We start from the raw sequence: 18,277 nt of genomic DNA on the forward strand, positions 1-18,277 counted from the left end.
GATAGACCCACTCAAATAAAAAACTTAAGAATTGAACAATGCTCTACCTTTATAAACACTTATTTAACTATATTTTTAGTTAATGTAAGACTTTTAACAATAATCAATCTTCTGAACATCTATTTATACATACACATGTGCCTTGTTCCATATTCCACTTGTAATTAAACTCCATCATCCAACTGCTAGCTTGCACTAGAATATTATTCCATAGCCATGGATCTTCCCTCACATTCGACAGTTACATTCACAATCTATGCCACTCTTTTCTCACTCTTCCTTTGCATTCTTTTTTGGGTAAAGGACAAACGCCGCACTGTAAACACACCACCACCACCACCGGAAGCCAGCGGCGCCTGGCCTTTAATCGGTCACCTCCACCTTTTAGCTGGCTCCCAACCAGCTCACACCACCTTGGGTAACATGACTGACAAATACGGACCTATCTTCACCTTGCGTTTAGGCGTTCACCGAACTTTAGTTGTAAGCAACTCAAAAATGGCTAAAGAGTGCTTTACCGTTAACGACAAAGCATTTGCTTCCCGTCCCAAAACTTTAGCTACTGAAATTTTGGGCTTAAACTTTTCCATGTTTGCTTTCATACCCTACGGTTCCTATTGGCGCCACGTGCGTAAGATAGCAACCTTGGAGGTCCTCACCACCAAACGCATAGAGATACTTAAGCATGTGATGGAATCGGAGATTAAAGCAGCTATGAAAGAGAGTTACAATTTTTGGGTAAAGATGAAGGAGAGTGGTGATATTGATAATGATCAAAAGGCTATTCCTATTACTGAGATGAAGAAGTGGTTTGGTGATATAACACTCAACATCATGTTTAGAACGGTGATAGGAAAACGTTTAGTTGGGGTTGGTTGTGATGGTGAAGTAGTGGAAGAAAATGAAAGGATACGAAAAGCAGTTAAGGACTTTTTCCATCTCAGTGGTTTGTTCCCTGTGTCTGATGCGATTCCGTTTTTGAGATGGTTGGATTTGGATGGAGCAGAGAAGAAGATGAAGAAGACAGCCAAAGAGTTAGATGATTTTGCTCAGGTTTGGCTTGAGCAACACAAACGCAATAGAGACATTGGTTCAGGGGAATGGGATGAGGGTAAGCATGACTTCATGGATGTGCTTATTTCCACCGTTGATGATGAAGGTTTTGATGGTCATGATGCCGATACCATAATCAAAGCTACATCTCTGGTACTATCTTATCCTATATATATTAATTAGTCTATTTTTAATTTTTATGAAATTGACAGATAATTTACTTTACTGTTATTTTTACTAATATTGTAAAGGCTTAAAAGCATTTCATGCCCCTGATGTATTACAGTTGTGCAAATGTCGCCCCTACTCTTTTTTTGTCTACATTTGTACCCTTCATGTTTCTGAAAAGTGCAACGAATGCCCCTCCGTCACTCTGACGTTAAAAATGGATGACGTGGCTGTTAAATGCCACATCAGCATCCTACGTGGCGTGACACGTCATTAAATAAAAATCAGAAATTGGAAAGGTGGGGGGAGTTTCGAACCCGGGACTTCAAAGTGGCAAAACAAGCCCTTAACCAGTTGAGCTACTTAAATAATTGTTCTATTTAGCAACAGAATTATATTTATAGCATTTATCTTATTCATCTTCTTCCCTCACTCTGACAAATTTCCTACATGAACAAACTCACATTTTCAGCAATTTCTCAAACTCAACCCCACTCCACGTGAATCTGACAAACTCAATTTAAGGATATAGAAAATGATTTTGTTTTATTCCCTTAATTTGAAATATTGTAACACAATGTAATATATAACAATGTAATATATAACACTGGTTGAGGTTCTCAGTGCAATTGTCGTTGGAGTTGCGTTTGCTATCGAAGAAATTGGAATTACGATTTCTAAAGAAGGAGATTCAAAGTTCCGGTTTTTATTTTTTTGGGGTGTTCTGTTTGGGTATGAGGATTGAAATTTAGGCTGCGTTTGGGGATTCAAAACAACCATTAACCAGTTGAGGTACTTAACCAGTATCAACGAGATTTGAGAGCTTTTCCAGCGAGCCACCCGACCTGCAAATGAGGTTTCCAAACAAACGGTAAAGCTTTTGGAGAAACGGACACCACCGTCGTGTTCCTGGCCGCGAAAGGATGAAGACCCACTATTCCTTTCCTCCTCCGGCGAAACTCCATCATAGACCGCCGTGAACCGCCACCTTCTCCGGCGAGACCTTCGCCGGGAAATCTCCAGAATTCTCCCAAACTTTCCTGAATTGTTCTTTACTCACCCAAAAACGTTTTTAAGGTAATCCGGAGAGGGTTTAGTGAAGAAATTCGAAGAACTAAGGTTGGGAAAATGATGAAGGTTGAGGGTGGTGATGACTCAACCATGGTGGGTAAGGCAGCTATGGTGGGTAAGGCTTCTCAGCCATGGAAAAGAAAGCACGATGAAGAGAGCTTTACTGGTTGTTCCATGATGATGGTGAGGGAAGAAGAGGAAGGTAAAATGCAGTGGTTGCTCCATGGTGATGGTGAGGGAAGAAGAGGAAGAAAAAGGCATGGTGATAATGAGGGAAGAGGAAGAAAAAGGCATGATGATGGTGAGGGAAGAAGATGAATAATATAAATTCTATAAATAAAATTATGTTGCTAAATATAACAATTATCTAAGTAGCTCAACTGGTTAAGGGCTTGTTTTGCCACTTTGAAGTCCCGGGTTCGAACCCCCCCACCTTTCCAAATTCTGATTTTTATTTAATGACGTGTCACGCCACGTAGGATGCTGACAGCCACATCATCCATTTTTAACGTCAGAGTGACGGAGGGGCATTCGTTGCACTTTTCAGAAGCATGGAGGGTACAAACGTAGACAAAAAAAGAGTAGGGGCAACATTTGCACAACTGTAATACATCAGGGACATGAAATGCTTTTAAGCCTATTGTAAATTGGTACGAACTTAATATAATTTAATTAAAAATATGCTTACTCTATGTTGCAGTCATTAATTTTGGCTGCTGCAGACACTACAACAGCGACATTAACTTGGAGTCTCTCTTTACTTCTCAATAATCGTGAAATCTTAAAGAAGGTTATACATGAGTTAGACACACAAATTGGTAAAGAAAATTTGGTTGTGGAATCAAATTTGGAGAAGTTGGAGTATCTCCAAGCCGTTATCAAAGAAACATTGCGCTTATATCCACCCGGACCACTTGGTGTGCCTCACGAGTCCATGGAAGATTGTATTGTCGGTGGATACCATGTTCCTGCTCAAACACGTCTTTTGACTAACATTTCAAAACTTCAACGAGATCCCTTTCTATATTCCAATCCCTTTGAGTTTCACCCAGAGAGATTTCTCACAACCTATAAAGAGGTTGATCTTAAGGGCCAACATTTTGAATTGATTCCATTTGGCGCAGGTAGAAGAATGTGTCCTGCAATGTCATTTGCTCTTAAACTAATGCAGATGACACTTGCTACTCTATTACATGGGTTTGAAATAATGACGGTTGATGGTGGACCAGTTGATATGGTTGAAGAAAGTGGATTAAGCAACATAAGAGCTTCCCCGCTCCAAGTCATTCTTACACCACGCCTATTTTCCCAAGTTCATGATCAAAATTGAACTATATACATGGTTAAATCTACCCGTCATATACAAATAAAAGAGGTTTAATTCTACTACATCGGGTGTTCATTGCAAATTGCAATCGCAGTGGAGGTGTAATTATTAAATAAAATTATTTTCTATATAGCTTTGTCTACCGTGTACAAAAAAAAAATAGTGTACGTTACAAATTGGATTTCTACCTCCATAATTGATAGGTGCAAATTAGTCACTTACCATTATGTGTTTTATGATTCCTGATTTCTTACTTTCTTCATCGATTACTCTCCCCTCCCTTTAACAATCCTTATATTGTCATTGAGATGAACACATGAAAAAGCATTAGTGAAATACACGTTCTTATCAATATCTTGTTACTTTCTTCTTCTATGTTTTGTTGTATTGTTTTCTCCTTTTCATAACACGTTATCAGTACAATATAACTCATCAATCTCCTCAACAATCAAACAAGGTAAGTATCACATTTTTTTACATAGCATCTTTATTGTGGCAGCTGGTTTATGAGTTTCCCCTGTTGTGCCGCTGCGTTTTTTTTCCCCTGCTTTATGGCTTGATTCTGTTTTTGGGCTGCAGCTGAGTGCGTTTTTTGTATGGGCTTCCTATAGCTGTTTGGGTTCTGGGTTGTTGGGTGGGAGTTGTTTGGCTTATGACTGGCTGCTGATGTTCTGTTTCGATCGTTGTTGCTTTTTCATTTCAGTTTGTTGCTATTTCTCTTTTCTTGTTTATGTGGTTCTTGTTTATTCCCCTGTTTTGTGTCATGCTTGTATTGTTCTTTTTTTTTTTGGTTACAATTTGTTGCTATTTCTCTTTTCCTGTCTGTGTTCTTGTTTATTCCCCTGTTTTGTGTCATGCTTGTGTTGTTCTTTTTTTTTTTTGGTTACAATAGGAAAGAAAATAAAAAACAAAGAAACTAGCTAAGAATGTCTTGACATAGCAGGATATCACTGTTGGTGGTGGTTAAGACCAGAGCTTCCATTCCCAATTCTCATTGACAGCGAGCTTGGCGAGGGCATCGGCAACCTTATTCCGTTCCCGGGGTACATAAATGCTTGTATTGTTCTGGAGTTTTTGTCTCGGGTGTTTCTAATATATTATTATGTTTATTAAAAAATAATAAATTGGAATGTTGTTTTTTTTATAGACAAATGTTAGTTGTTAGTAAATTAATTATTCATCAGGGTTTGAACCATGAATCATTCATTCTTTATCTCACTCAACCCTTATATCCTCCAACCTCTTGAAGGCTGTTGGAATATATGTTGTAAATTTATGATTTATAATTTATATAATATTTTTGAATATTCTTACTCATCAATATTGATTATTATTGTATATACACTAAGAGTCTATAAGAATTTTAGTATAGTATAATTAACTTTCGTTTTTAGAAAAATCTTAGTGCAATATATATTTAAATTATGATTTTTTTTAGATTTATAGCATAATACACATAATTTATGAGTCTAAAAGATTTATAGTACGAAGGACTCTTATTATGAATTCAGAAGATTTAGAGAAAAATAAATATAAAGAGTAAATGTAAAGATAGTCTGTATGATTTTTCCACAGAAAAAAATCCCATGTTAGATGCTGTCTATATTTTTTTCGTATATCAATTTTAATATTATTAATTGCTTTCATTTTTTTTTGTGAACACTGCGATTTAAAGACAAGAAAAAAATAAAATAAGTAGGATCAGCAGAACAATACCAATTCGAGGCAAGTAAAGGAGAACCTACTCAGTTAGGGGCAAGGACCAATGCCGGAGAGCTACCTGAAGCCGCAAACCCAAGGAGGCAAGTTTGTCAGCATACATATTAACCTCATGGGGTACATGACGGAAATTAACACGTCCCGGACGGGTGGAGATATAAACTATCTTCACCAACAAAGCTCCCAATGTGATGTCATCAGAGCGAAAGAATCCAACATCCGAATAGCATCAAGCGAGTCACTCTTTCAAATTACATGCCGAAAGCCCAAATTCCTGGCTAAGAGAAGCCCGTGCTTGATGGTCATCAACTCAGTTGAGAGCGCACAAGCCTCATTCGAGGAGAGTGAAAAACCACCCTGTCAAGAGTCTATGACATTAGGTACAAGACCACCAAAACCCATCAAATGTCTACGCCTATCAAAGTTGACCAAAGAAATTTGCTAGAGCTGATTCCATAATCTTTATTGAAGTGTTCCATGATTAGCAAAAATAAAAATAAAATTGATGAGATTTGATCATGTTGCTAAGGGTACGTAGAGTCAGGACTTTCATACTGAAGACTAAAGTTCAAACAAAGTATTTATATATGCATGTTTAGAAACACTCTAAAAAATTATAGTGAATAAAAGAGAGCAAAGTTTCCTGTATTGCGTCGTAGCTCATATTTCACTTTTAAAGGGTATAGGATTAAACCCTTATTTCTAACAAAAGCAACAAGACATTAGTGAGATAATTTTTTCTTTTAGAAGGCAAAACCTGTGCGCCACAAATAGAAGAGGAGAAGGGTTTTTGAGCTCTATACAGATTTTGTGGTATTTCATTTGTACTCTGTTATTTTAATATATTTCATTTGAGTTTTTCCCTTCTCTATTGTCTGGTCTAGTGTGCCATTGGTTGGGTTTTTTAACTGTGTCTATTTCCATCTTGAAGGTGATGATTTTGATATCTCTAGTGGGTCTATTCAAACATTATTTTGTATCCGTTATTTTTCGTATCCGTTATTTTTCTATTGTGGATAATTTCTGCTTTGTGTCAGTGGTTTTTTATTTTCTTATGTTGAGAAATTTTTTCCACATTAAAAATTGCATTGCATTTACTTTTAGGGGTTGTCTAAACAACCCATGAGAAATGTTGGGTTAAATAAAGGGTTAATGGTTAAATTGGTCCCTGTCTTTGTAGCAAGTTTTGATTTTGTCCTTAAATAAAATCAAAACGCGTGCAATCGCATGGAGATATCGCTTAATATTTTCTAGGGAGAGACTAAAATCAAAACTTACTACAAAGACAGGGACCGATGTGACCATTAACCCTTAAATAAATCATCGTTAATCACATAGAAGATAAATTGGTCAGAATCTACTACTTCTTATTCTTCCACTACTGTAGCTATAAAACCGCCAATTACACTTCGACACATGTCCTTCTTTGACTTAATTCTGTTTTATATATTTTTTTTCAACTCGCAAAAGTAAAAATGACGTCGTTTTCCTTTCACACTGTTCATCACCGTCTCTGAGTCTCTCATCAACCCTAGGTCTCTAATCTCGTGTTCTCTCCCACTCTGCCTACTGATTTCGAGTTTTCGACGTTACCCATCACATCCCGCAAGAATCTTCGATAGATACAGTTCATCCACGTACGAGAAACTGTTCACTGATCTGCTAGGTTTCCTCTTTCCCGTGGTTTTCTTCTCACAAACGGCGTTGTACAACTTTCAAATCAAGAAAGGGTTATTAGGTAAGGATGCAGAAGGATAAGCGAAAATCGTGGAAGGAGAAGGAGGAAGCGTGCTCTGTGTGGGTGCGTATGAGAAGGAGAAGCGAAGATCGTGGAACAACAGGTTCGTCTCCCCTATTCATTTCCTCACATCTAGATTAAAATACCATTAATTGATCGTACAAATAGTTACCTAAACCATATGCAAATGATGTGCTACTGGTAGTAGGGTAATGGGTTTCTCCTTTTTGTACTGAAGGTCTTCTATAAATACTGGCATTGTTTAGCTGTTTTACCCATCCTGTTTCTGCGTTTGTATCTAAGCTCAATACACCCCCTTTATCTTTGTTGATTTTATCTTTGTTGATTTCATTTCATGTCTTTTACCGCTGGACCCTTAAATCCTCTCCGCAGCTTATGATGTCCCGTGAATCCCCTCTAAAATTTACTGATTGAAACAACTGGAATAATGGATGTGTAGCTTTTTAATTTCTCTCTTCTATAGTGTCTTAATTGAGTTTTGTTTTCCATTTTCTTTAATGCTTCAACTGCAGATTCCATTTATGGTCAAGATTACAAGTTAGAGTCATGTGATCTTTAATTAACTTATAATCTTTTCTTCCTTTTCCATATTTTTCTAGGGTACTTTTGCAGATGAGGCAGAAATTGCTTAGAAAGGCTTGCAGAAACTTGGTGTGTTGCTTTAGAGGTAATCTTTTCTTCCTTTTTCCATTATGTGTTGTTTTTCGTAATCTTGGTGTGTTGTTAATATGAGGTATTGACATTTTTGTCTGGTGAGGTTTAAATTTTATCCCTTCTCAAGTATATATTAGGAAGTTGAAGGCATATAGAATCCTACTATGAGCACATGTTAATCATTTATCTTTAATTTTTGGTAGATTTACTTGCTATTTGTTTGTTGTCAAACTAGTTGAAATGAATCTTCGTTCATGTTTCATCTTGATGTTATACTGCAATGAATAAGATTGCAAGAGCTTTTTGCTTATCATTTAATTGGAGGATTATTGCTCTTACTAACTATATTTATGCAAACTGTAATATCTGTTGCCAGTTGTGTAATTGCTGAGGATGGGAAGGTTATAACCTCAGGCAGGAATCGAACTACTAAGACACAAAATGTAATATGATCCATGAACTCTTTTCTATTTTCATATAGTTATCTTCTATACTTAGTTTCATATTTAGCTGTTCTAGGATATTGGCATTAACATAAAAGAAATTGTGGAATAAATTGGAACTAAATTGCAAGTGAGAAGTTTTGTAGTGCTATTAGGTAAATGAAGAAATATTTGTCATAGCATGGAAGAAATCATGAATTTAAATAAGTATTCAGTGGCTATATGAGCTCAACCTTTGTTACAATATCATGGTAGCAACATAAATATGAAGGTTGACTCATACATCTCTACAGTCTGTACATCATAGGCTAAATTTCTTATCAACTGAACTCAAAAATATTGATTTATATGATTGAAAGCTTGTGACAGAATATTTATAATAATTGGATATGAGTTCTATGCTTAAAAACCCCATAGCGGAAACTGATTTAGTCATATTCTGACCTTAAAAACCATAAAGTATTTTTTTGAACATTCTATGCACTCTTCAAGTGACAGAAAACAAATAGAAAATTTGGAAAGTTGGAAAAGGTGAAAACATTAACTTAAATTGCTTCCGCTGATATTAGGTTTAATTTGCATGACATTTACACATGATCTTTTTGCACTCCATTATTGGTTAAGGGCCTTAAGTGAGTGATCATTCACACAAATATGAAACTCTTGCTGTGTTATCATTTTTGCTATGTTCACAATGTTAATTCTGCAACTAGACCTTAGTTTAATTATATTATTCTTAGTAATTTCAATTGACGATGACTATATTACATGTTGTTTTTAATAGGTACTCTTTCAAGATCGAAGTGTTTGATGGGGCCGGAACTTGTGAAAAAAGTGTACCATTTTACACTTTTCATTCCTTTGATGAAAATTGTTAATGCTGCAATGGTTTTTTTTTTTCTTTCTGAAACCCACATGTACAGGTTATGGTTGCAAGTCTTAGTGAGAAGAAATGTGCAGAAGGCATTGGTGCACTTGATTTTCAAGGACAACTTGATCACAAGCCCCAAAACGGGGGAAGGCCTTGCAACATGGCTCATCTTAGGTTTCTTCATAACCCTTAGAAATTAATGTCATGTTTTTAAGGTTGAGAGTGGTTTTTATCCACTTCTGGTTTCTGCTACTGTTATTTTCGGCTGTGCTCCTTGCTGATTTACTGCAGAAGTTGTTGTTGTGTGCCAGGCCTCTTCATTCTGTTTTCGTTGCTGTTGGAGCCATCTTTTCTCAGGTTGATCGTGACCAGGATTATTTATCCACTTCTGGTTTCTGCTATAGTTAAATTCTGATGTTCTCCTTGCTGAATTAATGCCAAGTTGTTGTTGTGTGCCCTGCCCCTTGATTCGTTCTTCATTGCTGCCTTGGAACGTGACTAGAAGTGAGGATATAGACAACGGTGCTGCAGTTGTTCTTTTGTTTTACTGTTATTTATAGAGGCTTTCCTTATCTAATTTCCTTTTCTAATTCTCTTTTATTTGTGTATTTTATTTTTCCCTATCATGTAACTCTTCTTTAGGCTTTGCCTTGATTATATATATTTGGATTTTTCAAAAAACTTTAGGGGCTAATTTGGCTTCAACAGCACGCATACATTTTGGCAAATTCTAATCATTTATAATACTTGCTAAGGAATCAAGATACAAGTAGTCTTTACCATTTAAAATTGAGTTGGCTTTTTTTTTTCAGGCATCATACTTATTTTTCAATGTTTCAGTTTTTCTGTGATAGTTTGAGGGATAGATTACAAGAGTCATTTTCATTGTTGTTTTAATGGTTTTCATCCTTAAGCGTCTCCTTCGTGTGCGCCTGCGCCATTTAGTCTTCTTCTTGGTTCAAGTTCATGTATAAATGCTCTTATTTCTATATTTTATACTAAGAGTAAGACCTATCACTTCTTTCTTTCTCAGTATGTGTACAAATATTGATTATCTACACCTATTACATAGTCTCTATATTGTTGTTTAGCTATGGTCTCCCAATAAAATATCATGAATTTAAAGCTTGATATTGCTTTTTCTCTCTTGGCCCCTTTATTTTTATTCTATACCCTCTTTGTCTCTAATTTTGAAGATATGATATCTGATTTGTTGCTGAGAAATTCTCTGATGGTGTATATGTTTTATTGTGCAAGACAATAAAGAGAATAATGGATTCATCAAAAGTTGAGAGTGTTGTCACGGAGCAACTAAATGTTGTAGTTTTAGTTTTGATAGTCAATGCCAATCCTCAGATAGTCTATTTCTAATTAGTGACTTGTGTTCTGATCATTGGTGGATGCATGCAATGTTTTTACTCATCCCATATGAGGGCTTTTATGTAATTCAAGGTTAAAAATGCAGATGAACATTTGTAATGCAGATGCACTGCAATATTTTGTTTCTGCATCTTTTGTCTGCAATGTTCCTTTCTACATGGCTATTTTTGCATACTTAAGAGCTCACCCTCTAATTGCATATTTCAGCTTAATTGAAATTATATACAGCTGAGAAGTATCTTCATTCAGGTCGGTCTGCTGAGAAGTAAAAACTTATGAAAGAAATAACATATATGGAGAAATTTTTCTGTTATTATTTCCCTTTAGTGGTTTGGACTCATGGAATAATGTTTTGTCGACATTTCTTATCCACATCCACCTTAGATATATAAGAAAACAAAATAGAGAAATGTGTGGAAATGAGATAGGAATGAAAGGGAGATATGAATAAATCATTACTCTTAGATATGTATACAATTTTAGTTTCAAATATCTTCCTCATAGTCTAATATGTTATTATATTTCAGCCAACTTTTTATCTTTTACATCCAAGACTGCGCCAAATTACAAGTCGACAAGGAGGTCAAACAAAATAAACATTTAAAACTCATATAATTCATATATATAAGAAAGATAAAACATTTAAACATAAACATAAGATAATAACGATACAATTGTTTGACTAATTAAAATTGTATGTCATGTGCCCTGTCAGGGAGTGAGTTAAGGTAGTCGGTCAGTGAGCGGATTTTTCCGCCTCTTGACCTCTTGTCTTGGGTTGAGAGAGCCTTGGACTGCTATTGGCAAGGAACGTGGCAAGCGTCGTATATTCGCAATAGAAAACTATATGAATCAGAGGGAAACCCATCCACATTGGTTTGCGGAGGTCCTCCGCCGCATCCCAATGGATGATCAAACAACACCTCTCATTCGTTTAGTTCCTAATTATTCCATATATATCAAATACTCAATAATTGTAATTAACCGTGTAGTTCGTAAAAATTATCCGTGCATCGCACGGACAAACGGGGATAAACCTAGTTACTATAATTTATTGATAAAAAATCATATTGGTTCATTGATTTGTTGGTTAGTAACTCATATAGGTCATATAGACAACCCCTTATTGTTATCATTGTTAATTGGCTTTGTTTAGAAGATTATGTGTTTAGGTTCTCATAAGTGAAGAGACATTTTTGTGTTCCTAACTTTTTGTTGCACACTTTGATACCAACAGTTTGTTAAGTCAATTGAGAGAAGATGACATGCGAAGAAGAAAGAAGATGGGTACGACTTAGAAAGAGGCCAAATACTGAGCTTGCGAGGTAGACGACAAAGGCTCTCTTTGTTAGGGTTTTTAATCACAGAGAAAGAAGAACTGACAAAGAATAAGGAAGAAAGAGGAAAATTTAAGTGACCCGACTTAGATAGAGAAAATTATAATAAGAGGTTTATAAATTTTAATATAATATGTAATGTTTTTACTAGGTGTGGTTAAATATGATGTGTTAGTTGTGTGCTCATGGGAAAATTACTCATGCTTCATTTAATGATTTAATTTGTTCACAATTCTCTTTTTCTTCTTCTTCTTCCAAGTGTAGATCAACTCTAACTCTAGGAGTTGCAAGGTTTTTTCTACCAATATAATGGGGCCCTTCATTCACCACCCCAGTAGGATGGCCTAAGGGGTCATAACTAGTACTCATACTACAAATGCTTATCTAGCCAACATTTTGATCCGACCCTCCCCACCTTTCCTACTTTACCCCAGCATTTAATTTTCACTATTCTTAATTATCTCTCGTGTTTCTAATCACATCATTATATTGTATTACTCATTTCATTTCCACTTTAAATATGAGTGAAAGAGAAATACTCCTTCTGTACCAATTTATAAGTCACTTTTATCTAATTCTCTAGGATTAAGAAAAGAAGTTGTTAGCATTAAATTTGTAAAAAGTTATATTGAGTTTCCTAGATTACCTATCAGCTTCTCTCTCCAAATTAATATCTTTTCAAAACTACATTACCTCTTTCATATTAAATATGAGGGTAAGTTTGGAAAAAATATATTAAATGCTTCATTGGTATTATAAAGTGACTTATATATTGAGACTAAAAAAACTCTAAAAAAGTGACTTATATATGGGGACGGAGGGAGTATGAATTAATGAATCATTATTCCTTTCATTAATGTCATGGACCGCTAGCAACCTCCCTCTCTAATTTATAATCTGCTATACATCCTAGTTCTGTAACTAACTAGCTAGGAGTTCACTTTCACGTGGATCCATTTCTATACTTTCTCCGTCCTCATTTATAAATTACTTTTACTAATTCTTTAAGATTATTAAGAAAAGTATAGTTTTTTTTTTACATTAAGAAAAGTCTTTCATATGGGATTTGGCAGGATCAACACGATACCTATAGCTAAAATAGGGCTCCAAGCCGGGTAGCGTTAGTTACAATAAATTTGTAAAAAAATTTATTAGTTTTTCTAGGTTACTCATGATCTTCTCTCTGTAAATTAATATCTTTTCAAAAATCAACTATCTTTTTCATATTAAATATGAGGATAATTTTGAAAAAACTATATAAAACTTCATTAATATTATAAAGTGATTTATATTAAGAGAAAAATCTCTTAAAAAATGACTTATTTATGGAACAAGGAGTAATACACTAGACAAATCTTAATTATAAAGGTGCATGGCATGTCACCGCTCGGCTTTCTGTTCTGCCACATTTATTAATGCAGATTTGATAGAGTAATGATATATACACACCTCATATTTTAAACACTTCATTTCCACCTCTTTTTATTTCTATTTCTCTCATCTTATCATCTATCACATCTCATATTTTCTTTCTCTTACTTTTTTTTTCTTCCTATCTCTCTCACTATTTCACCTCTCCACCTCAAAAGAGGTGTGGATGAAACATTATTAGATTTAATACACACGAGAAACAAGATAAATAATTTTAATTTGATAAAGCTGGAGAGAATTTTATAATTGAGAGCACAGACTCGCTGCCATTGTTGACTTTGGAAGTTTCCGGACTATGTACATGCACCAGTTGGATCATCTTTAGCAATGAAGCATGGATTGGGGTGCAGCGAATCTTGATCGCACAATCTAAACGCTCAACATTGTTACATGTATATTATATGTTAGAATATAATATAAAATTATGTAGTCATGTTCTTAATTATTTGTTTGATATGGTATCTAAATTTTTATGATTTAGTGATTTAGAGTTTGATCTTTAAATATATAATATGTGAGTCTATGCATTTATACATGTTTTAAGTCCAAATAACTTTTGTGTGCGTGTTAGATTACTAATTAACCTAATGACCCGTTTGGTGGTCAGGATAGGATATGATAGGATATGATATGTGAACAGGATATCAACAGGATAGGATAAGAGCAGGATAGACTCTTATCATATCCTGTGTTTGATGTGCACATGATAAGGACAGAATATGATAAGGAAAAATGTATCAGATTTATATTTGAATAAAAAATACATTTAAAATTGATCATTCTATTAAATTTAATTTCTTTACATTTTCATGAATGAGTCTATATTTTAAAATAAATAAAATTAATTTAAATTTTATTAATTAGCCTATATTATTGTTTTGAAGATACCCTATATTTTAAATAAAATTATGCAGTTAACCGATTGGTTTTCACTTAGTTGTGACACGTGATAATTAACAATAAAAGTTAACTAAATTAAGAATATTATTATTTCAAAAGTATTTTATATTTGAATTATAAATTATTATATAAGTAGATAAGTAGTTTTAAATAATAGGAGATGAAAATAAAAAATTAATCTATTACTATTAAAAAATCAATATTTGTAATCAATGTTTTTCACTTAGTTGTGACACGTGATAAACAATAAAAATTAACTAAATTAAAAATATTATTATTTCAAAAATACTTTATATTTAAATTATTATATAAGTAGATAAATAATTTTTAAATAATAGGAGATGAAAATATTAAATTAGTCTATTATTATTAATAAATCAATATTTGTAAGTTAGTCTATTTTACTATTTATGAATAATAATTTTATTTATTTTTTATTTTAATTAAATTAATATTTTTATATTTATTAATTAATATTATTATAAATTATAAATTATAAATTATATAATATTAAAATAAATTAATTTGGAGTTAGGATACTAAAAGTTGCAACTGTTAGATAAGATTATATGAATAATTTTATATTATATTATAAATTATATGATATTATATATATGATGGCTAGCCCCATTTGACTGAATTATAATATTTGATATATATTTATGTTGGATGGTGTGCTTGGTTTGATATCCTTCACCTCCCCCCACTTGTATAAAGTATAAACTTGACCTCTCTAGTGGCCAAATATTTGATATATATTTATGTTGGATGTGTGCTTGGCTTACATCACAGCAACCTGAATTTCCAATTCGATGGATTTCGACATTAATCTCCTGTCACAGTACTCAACCATTCCATTTACAATCTATGGCACGTTGCTGTTTCTCTTTGTTCTTTTTTGGTTACTGAGTAGGAGAAGCCACGCTAGATGCACAAAGGCACCACTGCCACCGGAAGCTGGCGGCGCGTGGCCTTTGATCGGTCACCTCCACCTATTAGGTGGGTCCCAACCACCTCACGTCACCTTGGGTAACATGGTCGATAAATATGGACCCATCTTCACCTTGCGTTTAGGTGTTCATCGAGCTTTGGTGGTGAGCAACTCAGAATTGGCCAAAGAGTGTTTCACCATAAACGACAAAGCGTTTGCTTCTCGTCCCAAACATGTAGCCTTTGATGTTTTGGCCTACAACTTCTCCATGTTTGGTTTAAGCCCCTACGGCCCCTACTGGCGCTACATACGCAAGATAGCCACCATGGAGGTCCTCTCCAACCACCGCATAGAGATGCTAAAGCATGTGATGGAATCGGAGGTGAAAGCTGCGATGAAGGATAGTTATGATTTTTGGGTAGCTACAGAGAAAAGTGGTAATAAAAAAGCAGTTACTGAGATGAAGAAGTGGTTTGGAGATATAACACTGAATGTTTTGTTCAAAACGGTGATAGGAAAACGTTTTGTTGGAAAGGGTTGTGGTGGTGATGAGGAAGAGAATGAGAAGATTAGGAAAGCACTTCGAGACTTCTTTGATCTCAGTGGGTCATTTGCTGTGTCTGATGCGGTACCATTTTTAAGATGGTTTGATTTGGATGGACAAGAGAAGAAAATGAAAAAGACAGCAAAAGAGTTAGATGACTTCATTCAAGTTTCCCTTGAGGAACACAAACGCAACAGGAATGGAAATAATGGTAAACATGACTTCATGGACGTGCTTCTTTCCACCGTTGATGATGAAGGTTTTGACGGTCGTGATGCTGATACTATGATCAAAGCCACATGTTTAGTAAGTAAACCGGATCTATTGCATTATTGATCATTTTCTTTGGGTTATGATTTATGGGGTGTGCAAATCATCGTAGAAAAAATTTGAGTTAAATCATTCTAATTCTGAATGGATCAATGATATTTAATATAAATAAATAAATATAAAATTCATAATTTACTTATCTTAAATATAATTAATCCACTTTCAAAAAAAATATATATAATTAATCAACTTAAAATTATATTAATTATAGTGATTTAACTCAAACTTTATCTTAGAAAAACTTATAATTTATAGATCACCAATACAATAATGTCCTAAAAACACATAATTTAGTCCTAATTTCTAATATTTTATAACATCACATCATATATTATATTTATTATTAACTTTATCTGTTTTCTTTATCTGTTTCTTTGATCGTTTGAATTGAGGGGTGTGCAAAAATGAAATAATTTAAAATTAAATATTTCTTTGTCTTTGAACAAATATACTTTTCTCCATGACTATAATTTAGATGAGTATGAAATAAATCTTAGGCGGCTATGGCAGATATGATATAAATTATCACTTAATTTTTTTTTGAAACTAATTATCACTTAATTTTTCTAAGTGTAAAAAAATATATATACAACAAAACATGACTTGAATCATAAGATAAATTCGTAAAATTTGTAATTCAATATACTAATTAGGTAACCGATTTTGTCGAAAAGAAAAGTATTTACATTTTTATACCTTATCATGACAATTCTCTTTCGTGATAGAGTTTCCTTCCTAATGCCTTTTCTTCATGACAATTCTCTTTTTATACCTTTTTATCCATCTTTTCTTCGTTCTCTCTCTCTCTCAATAATGCCTCTTGTGCCATAATTTTGTTTTTGTGGGCAAAAGGCCCACCCTTGTCCCATAATCAAACAATAGATAGAGAAAAAGTCTTATTCAACTTAATTATATATAAACATAGGCTTCTTTTGTGAAATAGCAAAAACCAAATGAAACCTTGGATTTTAACTTTCAACTATTGATTTTATGGAATTTTCTCTCAACTAAATTGGTCTAACGATATAACAATTCATGTTTATTACCTTTCGCAGGCACTAATTTTAGCTGGGACTGACACAACTAGTGGGACATTGACTTGGACTCTATCTCTACTTCTCAACAACCCTGAAGTCCTAAAGAAGGCCAAACATGAACTAGACACACAAATTGATAGAGAAAAGATGGCACTTGAATCAGACTTGACAAAACTGGAGTATCTTGAAGCTATCATCAAGGAAACTTTGCGCTTGTACCCTCCTTCACCACTCAACCTGCCTCATGAGTCAATGGAAGATTGTACCATTGGTGGGTACCATGTGCCTGCTGGCACACGTCTCTTGACTAATATATCAAAACTTCAACAAGATTCCTCACTATATTCCAATCCCCTGGAATTTATCCCCGAGAGATTCTTGATGAGTCATAAGGACATTGATGTTAAAGGAAAGCACTTTGAATTAATTCCATTTGGTTCAGGCAGAAGAATGTGTCCTGGAATCTCATTCGGGCTTCAACTAATGAAAATGACCCTTGCTACTCTATTGCAAGGTTTTGAGATTGTTACTCTTGATGGAGGACCAACTAATATGGATGAACAAAGCGGGTTAACCAACATCAAAGCCTCTCCGCTCAAAGTCACTCTTAAGCCATGTTTATCTGCCCAAGTTTATGGTTAAAATTAAACATTTGAGGGAACTTCCTCCAGTGTAGGAATAGAAATGCATGAGAGTGCTACTCCATGGATTGTTCATCCAATCCAAATATTGATGGAATTATTATAAAAACGTATATTTCTATTATTCAATAATGATAAATGTATTTAAAGTGTCCTTAGAATGTGGGGTGACAAAATATAAGTAAAAGGTATTTAATGAAAACAAAATCATTTCTCATGTTGAAAATACAAAAAGGATGCTAAGCCTTAACCAATTCTCTAAAGGCTTTCATTAGCATGATGTGTACAAATAATTATTAAATATGGGAAATATTTACTGGAGGAACCTCATGAAGGAACCGATGGAACACCAATTTATATGGCTTCATTGGACTCATGTTCATTAAATCATACTTCAGATAATTGATTCGTCTAGATTTTATCTATAACCTGTTCTTTGAGCAAATCAGAGTATGACAAGGTCCATGGTTATGAGATTGCTAAAGATATGTGGGACACCTTGGCCAGAGCTCATGAAGGAACCAGTGATGTTAAGAAAGCCAATGCCAACATAGCTACTTTTTAGTTTGAAATTTTTAAGATGGAACCTCATGAGACTTCCTAACAAATGTTTGGAAGATTCAAAACAATTACCAACAGTCTCAAAGGACTTCAAAATGTCGTTTCAATGTTTGAAGAAGC

At 34.2% G+C, this 18,277-nt stretch overlaps 2 protein-coding genes across 2 annotated transcripts; both read left to right on the forward strand.

The window, feature by feature from the left end:
• The first annotated feature begins 84 nt into the window (after positions 1-84).
• Positions 85-3,971, forward strand: LOC130711668 (cytochrome P450 CYP82D47-like). Its single transcript, XM_057561377.1, has 2 exons — positions 85-1,206; positions 2,993-3,971. The coding sequence occupies exons 1-2, from the start codon at positions 217-219 to the stop codon at positions 3,620-3,622; spliced, it is 1,620 nt and encodes a 539-aa protein (XP_057417360.1). The 5' UTR covers positions 85-216; the 3' UTR covers positions 3,623-3,971.
• A 10,853-nt stretch (positions 3,972-14,824) lies between these two features.
• Positions 14,825-17,750, forward strand: LOC130711857 (cytochrome P450 CYP82D47-like). Its single transcript, XM_057561627.1, has 2 exons — positions 14,825-15,894; positions 16,974-17,750. Exons 1-2 carry the CDS (start codon positions 14,926-14,928, stop codon positions 17,595-17,597), a joined length of 1,593 nt encoding a protein of 530 aa, XP_057417610.1. The 5' UTR covers positions 14,825-14,925; the 3' UTR covers positions 17,598-17,750.
• Positions 17,751-18,277: the final 527 nt, after the last annotated feature.

This window comes from Lotus japonicus, chromosome 4 (assembly GCF_012489685.1).
Source record: "Lotus japonicus ecotype B-129 chromosome 4, LjGifu_v1.2".
NCBI classification, from domain to species: domain Eukaryota; kingdom Viridiplantae; phylum Streptophyta; class Magnoliopsida; order Fabales; family Fabaceae; genus Lotus; species Lotus japonicus.